Genomic DNA, 16,645 nt, shown 5'->3' on the forward strand with positions numbered 1-16,645 from the left:
CAATAACAAAGTGGTCAGAACCGGTGGTTTTCTTTTGTAACAATGTATATTGGAATTTCATTGTCACCAAACAGTAAAGTATATATAGAAAGATATATAATGTAACAGTAGAAATTTTCATGCATTTTGCGTAACCAAAACAATCGCAAGAATAAAAGCACACAAATATTTTTGCATGCCATTTTTTTTCTGTAGTTGATGTCTTGATTCCATGGACTTAAAAACAAGCGAAACTCATCTTACCCGGCCAAGCACAAAAAAAAAAAAAAAAATACTCACTCAATACTAGACATGGCATAGAGACCTGATTCAAGCTTTTAAAATGTATTTAGCAGGGGAAAGTGGACTTGAAACATACTGTACAAAATAGAAAGCCACAACTGGATCTATGTGATGAGAAAAAAGGTGCCATAACTTTGCTAGCTGTCTCCTTTAATTTGCTTGTAAATGCCAAATTGAGTGGCAGAAAGGCCATAGAACTTTAAATTAGAATATATAGATATATAAACACAAGACTTGAATGCCTTGCACTCCTTGATAGCAGATTGATATTGATATTACAGTTGACAGAAAATATTGAGGCATTTGAAACTACACCCAGCATGTCACCTTCCTGATATCGGAAGCGATGGCATACTTGGCAAGGTTGGATTTTGGTATGAATTACATGTATGCACACCCCAGCTTGAACTTTCGTTTTCGGTCTGCCGGCTGTGCTTGCCCAAGATGAACCTATGCTTTGTGCATAACATGGCATTGGGGTGAACCCTGGATGGTCAGTACCCTGCCTTTGGAAGGTCTCCAATACCACAACAAAACGTTCATTTACAAACAGTGCTTGATTTTAAGATGTCACAATATCAAATTCTCTGTCAAAATATTTCAGAAATTGGCAGTTTGCCGCGTGAAAGTGTAAGTAAATTGCATGAATTTCCTTCCCTCTTCTCTTCCTGGCATGGGATGTAATCCAGAAACTATGGGACTGCACAAAGTTACATCTACACGTTGTATGAACTTGATGTTCCATAAACATAACCATCAAGCATATGCTGCTGCAATATAACATTGAAATGGACATACTTGCAGTGGAGGAGAAAATTCCTAAGTCTTTCATGTTTTGTGGCTAAAGATGCTTTTATTGAGGAGATAAACCATACAATCAATTCTGCATAAATCAAATTAATATTTGTCAAATTCTTGCCAAATTCAAGGTTTACATTCAGACCAAGCTATGAAAAGAATGTGCATTTATTCAGTTTACTTTTTATGAAGGTTGAATATTGCTTCAAAGGTGTCAGATTATTACAGATTTGGCAGTCTTTTTTATAGTTCAGGTTGTGCAGGCTGAACAGGGTGTGCTGTACAAAGTTGTAGTCCGGCATGTGACTGAAGCCATCCCGACCAAACCCTGCCACCACAGTGTGGAGGCCTGCCACCTTCGGAAGTTCCCAGGAGGGCTTTAATGCAAAACTTGCCAAACCAAGTGATACTGCCCAGGACTGGATCAGCAACTTGGACATACAACCTATAAGGCTATGACCTCCTCATTGTATCAATTGTATCACATAATATAACAGAAGAAGAAGAATTGTGTTTTGCTACAGTTTGCATATTATGTCTGTGAACAAAATAAACAGTGGAGAAAATGATCACAAACTGAGGAAAAAGGGCATATGCTGCATGCTATTCTTTATTCATCAAGCATAAACGTGGTCATCAATGTGTCTTTAAGAGGAACATTGGAGTTTTGTGCAAGCAAAGTAGCTGCCTTTACTCCATGAATTCTTCCTTTTCCCTTGATTAATACTGCATTAGTCTCATGTTAGTAAAACTGCACATAAATGCAAGCCCTCAATGCAGAAGACACACCACAATCCAGTACTGCATGTTTTAGATGAAAAACTTCTCCACTGCTACTGTAGATAGCTTTCCCTACATGTATCACCTGCCACATTTGAGAAGGTGATTTGTAAAATTGATAAAAAGAAATTTTTAAAATGCTTGAGCAAGTCAGAGCAGATCACAGTGACGCTACGGGGATTTATGCCGCAAGTAGCCAGGTGGTAGAGAGAGGTAGCAGAACTGGGGTGAGTCAACGAGCCAAGTCGAATGGAGTTGCGCCAAGTTGCCTCACAGCTGGCCGAAGCTTCACAATACAATCTCTGAGCGCACCACCGACCACCAAGCGAGGTTGCGGGGGCAAACCCTCAGCCACAATCGGGTACAGCGGGAGAGTTTTTACAGGTGCCTAATGCAGCCACTTGTGCCCTCAACGAACCCATAAAAAAAAAGAAGATCCATTGGTATGTAAGCCATGGAAAGAATGTTGCGGCTTACTTTTAAATATCTCTTCTTGTAATGTGCATTGAGATGCAGCCTTGCTTATGCTGTGTGTCTTGAGGTTGTCCCTTCTGCGCGCACAAACCGCATTTAGCCTCAACTAATTGGATTGACAAGGATGTCTAGCTCATTCAGTAGCAGGTGTATGGGTTGATGTGTGCCTTTTATTGTCTGGCCATTGTTGTCGTTGGTGGTGTTCTTTCTTTCCGTCTAGCCGAAGTCCAGCAGAGGCGAATACATGTTGCTCGGATGGAAGATATCAACAAGCTGAGAGGTAAAGGGGCATTGACACCACGGGGGACAGAACCTGTATGGCATTTACAGCTTTCTGCTTCTCATCTGATAACTATACACACATTAGCTAATGTGTTGATTGTGCAGAGAGTATCTGGAATCACATGAAGGGAGGAAGTTCCTTCCTTGATTTTCAAAACACAAAATGGCATATCAAATGAGAGATAGAGATCACTCATGCAGAGAGATGTTCTGCTACAGATTTTTATCACATGACGTCCTGCATGTTTTTAAGAATTAAGGCTAAGTATTGCCTCATCAGAGCTCATCATTGTAAAGATACGTGAGCGAAGTTGGATAAATCACCAAGCAAAGTATCCCTTGAACTTTAACCTTTCACCTCATATCTAATCTATCTAAGTCTTTATTAAGCCATGCCATATATAGTCAATACACCTACTAGGCTACATGTACCTCACGAAGCCAGACTGTTGATCGAAGATATTTGTGGTGGCATGAAGTATACCCGCACTGGCCGAGGGCAAACAATTATAAAACACAAGGTACAAATAGGAGAGTCTTAATTAATAGTCTAGAAAAGCATCCGTTGAGAAGACGAGAAAGCGTGACTCACGTGCAGTATTGCCACGTTCACCAGAGAAAGAAGACGAGAAACACAAATATCGCACTTCAGTGGACGTCTGCCCTCACAGCAGACGATGCCAAATTTTTGGGAGCCGTGATATGCGAGGAAACAATTCATCTGCCATACACATTTAAACATGCTGACCAATGGCTTGACCAGTGACATGTGCTGTGACCAACACGACAGACAGCAGCACCGCAGCCAAGGCTTTTGTCAGACGAGCAATATGGCAGAAGTGCTATCAAGACCAAGAGAATAGTCCAACATTACCTTCCAACTTTATATTGACTCATGACATATCACTACGGAGACATTCACACTGCATTCGTGAGACATCCATGTCAGAAGGCACAGAGTTGGTCCTATCACAGTATAAGCAACATCGCTGAAAATTTTTCAGTGCATTTACCCCAGATTCTGCTCAGTAAGTTAAATGATTGTACCACTGTATCACTTCTATAAATCATACAATATACTGCATGGGAGGCACATATAGCTTTGTTTTCATTTTCCTGAATTTTGCAAGTCGGCTAATATTTGCAAAATAAACAGCTTGTGTTAACACTGTCTCCTGTAATAAAAATAAGCAGTGTGTTGACACCATGATGGGAAATCACAAACTTTTTCATGAAAGAGAGATAGTTCATATTTCTCACTCTGCTTCTGAGGCTCTCCATCAAAAACACAATCAATTCCACACTCATCTTGTTAGTCCCAGTTTGCGAAATACAGTCAATTCCATACTTAAGTCGACGGCGCATACTAGTATATTGACTGTACGATGTATGTATTACACTAGTGAAATACTGTAAAACAAGGAATGTTCGTGTGCATTTTAATTTCGTGAATTTCGTGAGAGCCAAGATTTGTGAAATTAAAATGCATGTGAAAGTTCTTGTCTACACTATACCCACTGAATGTTAGAGGCAACTCGCAAAAATGTCATGCCGTTAAAAAGGTCGTTGGCTCCAATGCGCGAAAATTTCATGCCGCAAAAATATTGTGTTTTACAGTACAGTATATGTGGCAGATCAGAGTCATCGCTATGCGCTACAATGAAAGTGTAAGTCATGTAAAAGCCCATAGAACACACATCTAAGAATCAGAGAATATGGTAAACCTAGCAACAGTGATACTCTTGTTAGCTTGTGCTGTGATTGTTTCTTCTCTGTCACCTGTAATCCTTGTGCTGGTCAGACGACTCTGGCTGTAATCTCTATGCAAGTAAACAATTCAACATCTTATGAAGATAATGGAGAACTTACCATAGTATACAAAAACTAGAGAAGCACTCTGAGAGCACAGACCTCCGCCAAGCATGCAGCTCATTTCCACCACTGATCTTCATCTTTCATATAGATATCAGTGAGCATTGTGTGCTGAAAGTCGCCCAATTTCCCAATATAGAAGCCTTTGTTATGTCATAAACCCTCAGCTGCACGGCGCGCCTCGCCCTAGCAGAAAAAAGAGCATGCACTTTAGTGCGCGCATGCAAACCTCAAATACGCAAAGCCTGAACTCCAAAGTTCAGTGACCCTACCTGCCAAAATACCAAAAATCCTTCATAAATTCCCCCAAAATTCTCGGATCACTACCAAAAGTTAATTGTTTGTTACTTGTGTCATTCTCAACCTTTCCTGCAAGTTTCATCCCAATCTGTCAACTAATTTTTTAGTTATTTTGCACACAGACAAACTAACGAACGAACACACAAACCAACGGTAACAAAAAAATAACCTCCTCCCTTGGCGGAGGTAATAATGCCTATGGCGACACTTTGTGGCGGAGGCATAAAAAAAGCTAAACATTTACTCAAGGCCATGCCCCTTGGACTGGTAGAGCATACTGTAAAAGAGGATATTTTCGCGCAAGTAATTTTTTGTGCTCAGCTGGATATATGAATTTCACGTGTTCTTAATCCATGGAATCAGGACATTAATTACAGTAGAACGTATTGCACGCAAAAATATTTGCGTGCTTTTATTTTTGCGCTAGCTTCTGGAAGCGCAAAATGCGCAAGATTTCCACACTGAAAAAATTCCACTTTTACAGTAACCCTTAATGTACATACAAGTATCAAGACAGCTTTACAAGGTGAACTCTCATGCTTGCTGTTCAGGGCAAGTGTTTACGCCAAAGCAGGGAAATATATGATATACTGTATACCCCATATAATAAGGGGGTCTAAATTTTTGTGAATTGGCACTTCCCAATGATATCGTGAGTGATTAAATTTGCAATTGTGGAGTACTGTACTTAATGGAAAAACATAAAAGTGTGTGTGTGTGAGAATGGTCTCATATTCAAGTAATGTGCAGTTTAATGGTTCCAGGCTAGCATGCCTGTAAAGTGACGGGGCATTAAACTGCACATTACTTGAATATGAGACCGTTCTGAAGCAAATAATTTTCACACAGCAATAGATATATAATGTACTCTTACATGAATCCCAAAAGAATTGGAACAATCATCCCCACGCATTCCCACTGATTCCCACTGATCAGTTACTGGCCATCCCCTTTAAAGTAACATATTGTACATACTACTCAAAGTACAAATGTAGATCAGCGCTACAGATGTAATCAAATGTCCTTGATATCAATCAGGGCTTGCGAACACAAGAAATCGCCGCGGCTAACCACAGACTGCAGAAACTTCGCCCAGGACTCCACGGAATCTGCCAGCATGCATGACATCATTGCCGCGGCAGCCACAAAGTTTACCGCATTTACGGCTAGTGCTGTAGGTCGGCAGCATATCTCTGTAAAACTCGGCAGCTCTCCCTCTCCCCCCCCCCCCCTCTCTCTTTCTTTTGGAAACACTTCTAGCCTCTGTGTAACTGTCTAAAGATTTGGCACTGGAAAATTCAACTGTATGCTTGTTTCACCTTTTCCTTCTCTCTTTATTCCCGCCCCTCCCCATCTCCCCCCCCCCCCCCCCCCCGCACCCCCACTTTTCCGGAAGTGCTAGAAGGTTAATTGCAATGGAGGGTGTGAAACTACTATTCATGTCTCCGCACTGAGCATCTGAGGTGAGGTGTGTGGAGGATTGAATGTAATGAAGTTTGTCAGTCAGTGAACTTTTACCCATAGAAATGTAGTAGGGAATGTACTGGTAAGTGATTACCCAATTCAACAGGAGAATCTGCAACATCATCCTTTTTTTTTTCTTCTTCTTCTTTACACTGATGGTTGCCTAGCAAGTGGAACTGTATGGAAAGTGCAATTGCAAGTTCCTCACACTTACAAAACTGTTTCTAAAAAAAGATTGAACCGTATTAGTTTGTATCCCCGTCTTCTCTGGGATAGCCTTCTTGTAAAAATTTTTAGACTCTTACACCAAATGACATTTTAAAGTGCAATTTCACACCATTTCAGGATTACAAGTGAAACCAAGCAAACACAATGATAGTGGTTTCATGAAAACTGAACATACACTTTGAAAGGAAGCCATACCATTTTGAAGTCTAACATCTTTTCGCCAAACACACCAATATCATATGGGTACTTTTATGAAGTAAATGAAGAGAGAAATAAACTAGTGTTGTTAACATTGATATCAAGGTGATGTGGTGGTAGCTCGAGTCTAGCCGAGTTTGCAGAGACGTCTCAGAGATGTCTCCGTGATGCCTCTTGGAGATTAGCCTGGTCTCCGGGGAGTCATGAGAGAATTAAACATGTTTTTCTTTCTTTCAGTCTCCACTTGGTCTCGAAGACGTCTCCGCAGATGTCTCATTAGTTGCGGCCAAGTCGCAGAGACTAATTTTATCTGAGATGTGAACAAGACGTCGCCGTTGAGTCGCTCTCGTGGTAACAGTGGAAGCCACTTTTTTTTTTCTTTTTTGTACATCAAGTTGCACAAGTTGCGGCAGTCCTGGTGACGTCTCCTCCAGGGGGATAGGCCTTTAAGGCAGACATAGACAGCAGGTGCTTGCTATTTTAGCATTTCTTGAGAACACTGTATGTCCCAGGCTTTGGGACTTTAAGCAATTACTGTGCTTGTTTGTTTTATTTCATCCGAAAGGATGGCCAGATAGCCCATATTCAGCTAGCTGCAACATCTGGTCTTCCTTGGGGTCTAGCTGGATGTTAGGCGGGACCACTTCACCGGGTTAAACACCCTGCTCTTTGTGATGAATATATGAAGTGGAATCTTTTATGTAATGTGCATGAGTTGTGAATCTCTCACACACGGGACCTCCAGTTTATGTCCTATTCGAGGGACAGAGTGTTTTGCCTCTTACTACAGGGGACGGTACGATTTCATACAACATTTCAGTGGGACTCGGAATCGAACCCGGGTCCTTTGGATCGTGAGGCAGACGCGCTACTGACTGAGCTAATCTGGACTCACCTGCTGAGTCTAGAGACATTTTAACAGGTATATACAGTTATAGAGGTACAAGTCAGGTGATATATCTTTAGTTCATGGGAAACAATAAATACACACCCAGCAAAAATCACTGAAGAGCATGGTACAAAACCAGATAGTAGCCTTAAAAGATGTTGGAATGGTTAGACAAGGTAGTGAAGTAATGCTAACAATACATAGTCAAGGTGAGGCAAGACAATAGGAAGTTCATTCTCATGGCACCCTGGTACTTCACAGTCCCACATGAAACATTTCATGTCATGCATAAAATATTTGGTAAGCACCATCTGAGGGACAATGAACCACCCAAGAAATTCTAAAAGTAGCCACACAGACATAGGCAGTAATATTTCACACAAAGTTCACTAACCTCTCTCCGTTCGTCTTGTCACAAGGCTTGCCAGACACAGTTCATCAATCTCAAGCTTTACATTGGGCAACTTCAATGTGTGTTTCTTTTTTCAACATATGCTGGGAAAATATATCATTTAATGGGAAGATCAACTTCGGAACAAATTATTTTTATAATGAAACTGGTAAGACATAAAAGAAAGGCAAAAGCCTCTGAAAAGAAGAGAACTCGTGCTGGTGCAATGTCATTAAATCATCTCATATAGGTGCATCCAGGTGGTTTTGAGATGTTTTCATTGCAACTGATTGACAAATTGCCCTACACAGATGTAAATGATTTCTTTTATCATGGCTACTACTAAAACACTGATCAATTCAGTGCTTATTTACATCGATGGAGGGCAATTTGTCAATCGGTTGCAATGACACATTTTTAATGCATTCAGGCATGGAAAAAACCCATAAAAACACATGCACACACACTTTAGGCCTATCTATCTGGAGTAGACATTGCTGTGACTGCCACAACTGCCGCAAAACCCCCAGAGACCGGGTTAGTCTCCATGAGACTTTCCAGAGATTTTCTGAAGATCAAAGATGTCTCCGCAACCAGCAAGACTCGAGTCACCACCAGGTCGCCACCTAGTCTGCAAGCCAAGGAGATACCCATCTTTGATCAAGAGCTATCGAATTCTAAATTGAACACATCACATCTGAAGCCCAATAAATGATTCCAACACCTCACTGTCATTGAAATAACATATCTCTGATTGTACTCTTGTTTCTTTGTTCGTTTGTTTTTTACCATCACACGTAAAACAACTTACAGCTAAAGCATATCACTGAGTGAAAGTGCTTTATTGCTCAAAATTGATCCTCCACAGGGATTTCCCCTCTCTCTGATTTGTGAATTTGAGCTACTTACTTGAGTTATGTCCTCTTTGACTTTGAAAGCCTAAGCAACATTTGGTCCTTTTTCTTTTTTGCCAACGCCTGTGACTACCAAAAAGTGCAAGTGGCATATCAAGATTTATTTGTGAGACACATATCCCACAATATATGATGAGCGCAACCATCTCTCCTTTCTCGACTAAGATGTGGTGTGATCCAAAATCTTGCACTTTCCACTGTGATGTAATTTGAGTCTGTGCACCATTTACCTCCACAAATTTCTCACTGTCGTATATCCCAAGGGGCCCATCAGAACCAGCTGCATTACCTCTTTTTTGTTTTCCTTTCATTTTTACGGTACGAAGCACAAATGTTGCTGGTCCCGAGAGGACCCGTGAGGAAAGATGAGAGCCGGAATCTGTCGACAGTTATTGTAACTCCAACTCAACCCAGTTCCCTCAAATGAACGATTTGGCAGCACTTCATCTACTGGGAATGGGGGTGGGATGAGTTGTAAAGTTAAAGGGATCGTATAGTTTTGGTTGAGACCTGATTTCAGGTTTCTAACATTTTTTGGTGAGATAATGAGAAACCTCTTGTGAAATATGAAAGAGCATGTAATTCTATGAGGAATTCAACATTTATTTAATGGAAATTGATTTTGAAATCGCTGAGATATCCAAAAAAGAGCAATTCTAATAAAGTGTAGTACCCACACTTTATTACGATCGCTTTGTTTTACTTTGTTTTTGGATGTTTCAGTCATTCCAAACCCAATTTTCATCAAATAAACTTTGAAATCCTCTTAAAATGGTAAGTTCTGTACTATATCATAAGCGTTTTCTTGGTATCTCACAAAAAGTTAAAAGCCCAATTCTCATCTCCACCAATACTGTACCATCCCTCTATCAAGTGCATTGAAATGGCAAGCAGTAACATCAGCAGTTATACCCTTAGCCCGTTGCGGAGTAGCCCTGGGTATACTTGGACAAGTGTCTATGGGAAATGCGTGTTGTAGCAAAATCAGTCCGTCCGTAAAGGGTTTAAGTTTGATTTGTGGACTACTTTACTGCAGCATCAAAGTGCATGCAATCTCGCTCCTGCATTAATGTTTGCCTAAATTATGGCATTCATGTTGGAAATGGACGGTATTCATGCTGGATCGGGATGTGTGAGAACCGTGGAAGGTCCTCCACGGTAAAGAAAGAGAATGCCCGTGGCACGTACTGTGCGTGACTTTGCATCACGCGTGCCCCATCACTTCGCCCGAGGGCTGCTGCTAGAGCATGTGTATGCGAATGTCACATCACTTCACGAAAGCTAGATGGCGCCATGCAGTCGCACCCCAAGCTTTCATCGAATAAGGCATTGCTTCAAAGAGTAAAGCCTACGTGAGAGAGCGTTTGCTTCAAAAAGCAGTTGAAAATTTAGCGGGAATTTGTGTTATCATGCCCCCAGAAAGTCAGTTGTCTTTCATCAAACACCTTTCAGTGTGTAAATGAGTTTTTCATCTGTCATCAGTGGGGAAGAAACCATGTGTAGCTAAATTTGGAAACAGCAACAATGGCAGAACACCCCTTAGCATTCAAAAAAAAGAAAGAAAAAAAGATGTAAAATATTGAGAAATTGCATATGCAACGTGCACAAAGGAGATTATCTGCCAATCCCAGATATTGTGATGGCAAAATGCATTTCCATCTGTCTTATGAGTAATGGCTCCATACACCTGTTGCTGTGAGCAGAGGCATAGAACAGATGATGAAATGTAAGTATTTCTAATTTCAACGACAAGGTGACAGGTCTAGTGGTGTCCTGGGTCCTTGCAATTTTGTCCTTAGTTGTTAATACTGTATATTTACTGAATGTAAAATGGATTTGTTTGTTCATTTGTATAGATCGAAATGTTATCTATAGGAAAACGTGTTGATAAACTTGCACTGAGTTTGGATCACTCCTAGGTCAAAAAAATTAAAATCATCAGAAGATTTACACTCACTCGTAAACAGGCTTTTTTCTCATCCTTCCAAACGAGCATTTGCAGAGCATGAACAAACCAAAAGTTCTTCATTTTACCCGATATTCACTGCACCTTTGTGTGTATTGTTTACATCTGCGACAAATTTAATTCACACAATCCTATCTTTTAAATCATGTAGTTATGCCAAACTGTTACGCCATAAATCGACCTTCACACTCATTCAAATCATAATAATCTCAGTCATTTTCCCAGTGTTCTTATACTTGTTAGTAATGTGTTATTGATATTGTTGCATCATGAAGCTTTTCTGTGTTTTGTTTAGTAATATTTATTTTTGTTTTGTTTTAATTGGCTCCCCCCGATCAGAATATGGTCTAAATAGATATCTGTATTTCAAAATTCCCCCTATCTGATTTATCCTGCGACCCGTGGCTGAACAAGCTTGCTTTTACGAAGGCACCATCATATTTTTCGTTAGGTACTATAACCATAGCCCAACTCTAAACAGACCTTTGTGTTTATACTCAGACAGACTGTTTGTACATACATTCTGGTGAAGTTTCATCAAATTTATGCTTTGTGTGATTTTTTGATTGCATGCATGTATTTTTCTCTGTGCTATTTTTGTGAAAAATATGAAAATAAATTGAAATTGAAATTAAAATAATGTGGTTTGTGACATATCCAGAAATAACTAACAATACCAGTCAAAAGCTGTGTGTGTGTGGGGGGGGGGGGGGAGGGTTCCAAGGAGCAATCAGAAGATACTTACATCTTATGCATTTTGAGATATTTCAAAGAATGCCTACAGGATCAGGGAGGCTTGGGAGCTCTATATAACACTGTCTGTAGACAGCTACACACTCCCAGGCACCTGAGCTGGAAAACCCTTGAAGCCCGTCATATATTATTAATATGAACACAGGGAGTGAGTTAATTAGAACTAAATGGGAACGATGTTTTGACAGCAAAATGTCACCAAAAAAGGTTTGGCTTAGATGTTTCAAGCAAATTTTCAAAGCCTTCTCTTTCTAAATGTTTTCCTTTCCTTTATTCTTGGGAGTTTTTTCGTTTGCTTGATTTAGTTGGTTTTTGTCTTTGTCCTTTTTTGCTTCTCCTGATGGGATTACAGCAAACGACTGCCAATCACCAGCGGATTGAATGCACTCATCCTCTCACACCAGCCAATCAGGTGATGGCATGAGAGTTGGGCCACACCCACTTGCTAAAGTTTGTGGCGTCCCCGTTTGGGCAGTCAACATTGTCGCCTGGAAACGGAAGTTCTTGGCATCGCGTGGTTCTCTGTACTTTCAGGGCTTTACCAGCGCTTGATGAGCTCAGCCATGTGCTGAGCGTACATCCTGCTTTCCGAGAAAAACATCCAGCTCAGTGAATTAATGGGAGACAGTTAGCTATGCTGGCTGCTTTATTTAGCAAGTGGCCACTGATCAACCCCCCCCCCCCCCCTTCTTTATGATGGTGATGGGACAATGCCCATGTGTGACCAAGTTTTTGCGCAAAAACTATAATTCATTCCTACGTTTACGATCGCGTGTTTCTGTGATTCACATCCGGTGGACGGAATGTACAAAACTTGCCATAGATAGGCACTGCGTTTTTATAGCACGGCACAGACTGTTGGGCGACAGAGATTGACATTCGGTTTACCAAAGTCATAATCCGATTTGCGAACATTTGGCTCGATCGGTGCACGAGCTGCAGCAGATGACGCTGGCAGTCTCTGAAAATTGAAATACAGATTGACAGCAAAGAGCATTTGTTTTCTTTTTATAAATCTACAAGGCCGCATAACAAAAATAACACTAGACTCATTTCAAATCATCAACACCCTTCTATTTTGTAAATTTCCATGCTATGAAATCAATTCAGATTCAATAATGTTGATAATGATGAAGGGAGAATGCAAGAATATTGTCAAACTTTGCTACTTACGCAAGTTCCCTCCATATTTGTGACTAAACTAGTGCTATTTCAACTCAAAGTGATTTCATGAAGATCATATTATTTATATATTACATGGGTTCATACTATGTGCTTGAAGTTGCAAGTGTGTATGTATAATACTTTTGTTATACTATTGTTTGTATTTACTTTATGACACTCCCAACTTCTTGTACAAAATGTTAATCCTACGTAGCAATAATTTTGTATCATTTGGACATGGAAATAAATAAATGAAATGAAATGTATGTTTTGTTGTACTTTTGCTGTACATTGTACACAGGCAATGAACAAGAAATACTTTGTTTGTACATGAATGTGTGTATGTACAATGATGATACAGAAACCAATAAATCAAATCAAATCAAATCAAAGCTATATTGTTCCAGCCTCCTAAAAGTGTATGATTTAAATTACGCCTACGAGTATTCATTACCATGTCACACTGCATCCCTTTCTATTGCTTGTTTATAACTCAGCAGCCATTTTATAAGGTCTGCAGCAGCATTAACTATAACCCTCAGCATGAGGAAAATGAAATCAAAACAACAGGAGTTAAAGTTGTGTGCCACTAAGCCTCTACACTTACGTATACAAGTATAAAGTCCCAGCCAACAAATTTCTGTGGTTTGGTACTACATCCTTTCTGTAAATTTTACTCTTAATTGTTAGTGTTTTGAAAGGTAAGAGTAGGAAATTATCTTTCAATGTGAGACCTTTGTTGCTTATATATGTGCCAGCAGCATATAACCAACATTCATCAAACAGCTCTAAAAGACAACAGTTCCCCTTGTTGCACAAGTCAGTTGGCCAATTTGCCAACGTAAAGAAGTTCACAGCATGGCTAGAACTGCACTATGTAGAAGCCAGGCCCGATACTAACTTTTTTTTTTCTTTGGTGGCCCATTCGGCGTAATAAAATCTTCAAATACGAAGTATTGATGGCTGGAAAAAGAAATATAGTGGCTTGAAATAAAGAAAAATATAAAAGTTCTTTTAAAGTTTGGATGCCCACGAAGGATATTAAGTGACCTGACATAAACTTTTAGTTGTCCCAGGTCACGCTGGCCACCACTAATGTTGAGTCCTGGGAAGTGGTACTATGCAGGGTAAAACTGGAATTATGGCTTCTTGTGAAAATGAAGCATGACTATTGAAAAGCTGAAACAGACCATTACAGCTAACAGGGCAAATCTTGAGTTACTTCTTGTGAAAAGAGGGGAGGGTGGAAACAGGGGGGGGGGGGATGAGAGGATTCACCAAGACTCTAGACAACGTGGCAAATACTCTACGTAGGTCTGATGTGGGGCGAGTTCGTCACATTAAAATCGACCGGCCATTCATCAATCAGCACAAGTATTATCCCCCGTGTCACATCATTTGCAAAATTATGGGTATGTCTGCTGCTGGGCTTGATTATGGAGAAAGCAGAAAAGGGAACAATGGCATATATTTCATTCTAGAAGTCAAAGCAAAGTGCTATCTTTTGGGAGGTATATACAGCATTCGATATGGGTGGTAATCACACAAGTGAAATTTTCTTCCATGCCTTTGTAGTCATCAAAAAGAGGTAGTCTGAAGAAAAAAAACCCCACAAAAACGTGTGCATCGATTATCAGACAGTCATAACCATACAGCTAAAGCTTGCAGTTGATATGTAGCGGCTGTCCCAAGTGTTTCTTGGAACATCGCTGAGACTACAGTGTTAAAAACAAAAATGTAATCAAAACATTCGATAAGATGCACTTACTGCCGAAAACTGAGCAGCCACGGAAGGGTATTCACTGAAGTAGAGCCAACTCCGTAATCGCCGTAACTGAAATCTGGAGAGAAACAAAATGGTGACAGAAACAAAGAATCGATGGTTAAGCACGTACTTCATCATTTAAAGTGTCATGTAAACATACCAGAGCATTGATATCCACCTCGTCATTCATGACGTTTAGTGCTTACAGCTGGTCCCAAAGACACTGCCACGTCATGCGAAACATATCTCTCATACAGCCCTCCTTTAGTACAGCGAGTTTTGATCAAAGAGTATAACAATCATGAACAAACCAACTTCCCATGACTTGATACTCTTCTTTTCTTTTTTTGTTGTTGTAATTCTGCCTACAAGCCCATACTATAAATCACTGTATCTAATGTTTTTGTTCAAAGACATGTAAAATATGACTTGTTCTCCACCATTTTTCATGCAGTGCGATCATATTACCAGCAACTCTCATTGTCACTCCAATTCCATTCTGGATTATTTAGCTCTGTTAGGTGCATGATACGTTTTCATGTCTGCAAACATTTCAAGTGCATTATATCTGCAACCTGGATATTCCCGTGGTGGGCTGCTACAGCAATGGGCACCTGGGCACCGTTTCATGAAAGTTGTCAGCCCTGTGACAAGTTGTCAGAGTCTGACAATTTCAGTAAAATCCTTGACTTTGATTGGCTGAGAAGCTCTGGTCACTGACTGTTACTATGGTGATTGTCAGAGACTGACAACTTGTCAGGGCTGACAACTTTCAGGAAATGGTGTCCTGGACAAAGCAACATCCACAAGCATCTTTGACTTTGCTCCCTCATAAGGTGAGGCACTGTGTATTAGCCCTTGAGTGCAAAGTGGGTCATATTCATTATGTTTGCTACCTGGAGTTTGAACCCACAACTTTGTGATCTTACATCAAATAGTCTACCACTGAACCAAGCACATCTCATACACCTTACAAACAATTCATAATTTGACAACACGCAGAAAAGTTAGTATTGGTCCAACATCTGCCTGGAAAAATACCTCCCTCCCCCCCCCCCCCCCCCCAAAAAAAAAAAAATATAAACATGCAAACAAAGATAAAAAACAAAACAAAACAAATAAGCACAGGTAAAAAGGGTGCTTGGAAAAGCGAGTGGCATGAATGCAACATCAGGAGCACTGTTTAATGTCCATATTTTCCATCTAAATGAGAGTGATTTCATTTGTTGCTCAATGTATCCCATGAATTATACAGGCACTGCTAGATCTTTTTAGAGAAAGAGCAGAAGTATTTTCTTAAATGAATATGTGGGACTGTTAGTTTCTAGGTCTCCACTTTCACAGAATATGGTTTTGGATCCAAAGTCTGCCCTGTGACATCACAAGCATGAGAGTCGTGAGAACTTCATTCTTTGGAGCACACGCTACGCACCTTTGGCTTTTTTTAATCAGAGTAACGGAAATGGGGGTTAAAAACTAAACAGACGTCACAGCGGCAGGCAAGCGATGCGCAGCGAGCGGAAAAGTAAACACGATCTGATGTGAATTCTCGCCGGAGCCACAAACAATCACACTGGAAGCGCTGAGTGTTTTCGGGTGATGGATAAATGGCAATTTGAAGTGACGGGAACTCAGTCGGGTGCTGTACGATGTGCTGTCACTCTTCAGCTGTCTTGTCTGTTTTTTTTTTTTCCTCACAGTCCCCCAAACTCTTGTCTTCCCATCCATTCTTATATATCATAATTGAACACAATTCAACTCTACCACCACACCCCCCCCCCCTACACACACACACCTACTCCCTGCATTTGCGTGGTATCAGTCTATGATATGTTGGCTGGGTTCTTGTTCCAAATGTGAAGAATGTTGGGCACAAAGCATCACTTTGATATGATTATTTTTAGGAGAAGCTACATGTGCATGATACTTGTGCACATTTATAAAAATTGAAATTTCAAATGCCCTAGAAATTATTATAAATGTGGCCATGAATTTGAACTGCCTGAATCATTTCACAGGCCCTTTTTGAAAAACAAACAAACAAACAAACAAACAAACAGATTGCTAGTCTGTTTTCCCTGTGCACCATCAACTTGAGTACGATACCTTAAATGTTTCTGTTGCC

General features: G+C 40.3%; 1 protein-coding gene across 1 annotated transcript in view; it reads right to left on the bottom strand.

Annotated features, from left to right (window-relative positions):
* The window catches only part of LOC140236885 (uncharacterized), a 113,985-nt gene that overhangs the window by 32,520 nt on the left and 64,820 nt on the right, over positions 1–16,645 (bottom strand). The window contains 2 exon segments of the mRNA XM_072316822.1: positions 14,524–14,567; positions 14,570–14,596. Of these exon segments, the coding sequence (XP_072172923.1) occupies positions 14,524–14,567; positions 14,570–14,596 (71 nt within the window).

This window comes from Diadema setosum, chromosome 13 (assembly GCF_964275005.1).
Source record: "Diadema setosum chromosome 13, eeDiaSeto1, whole genome shotgun sequence".
Taxonomy (NCBI): domain Eukaryota; kingdom Metazoa; phylum Echinodermata; class Echinoidea; order Diadematoida; family Diadematidae; genus Diadema; species Diadema setosum.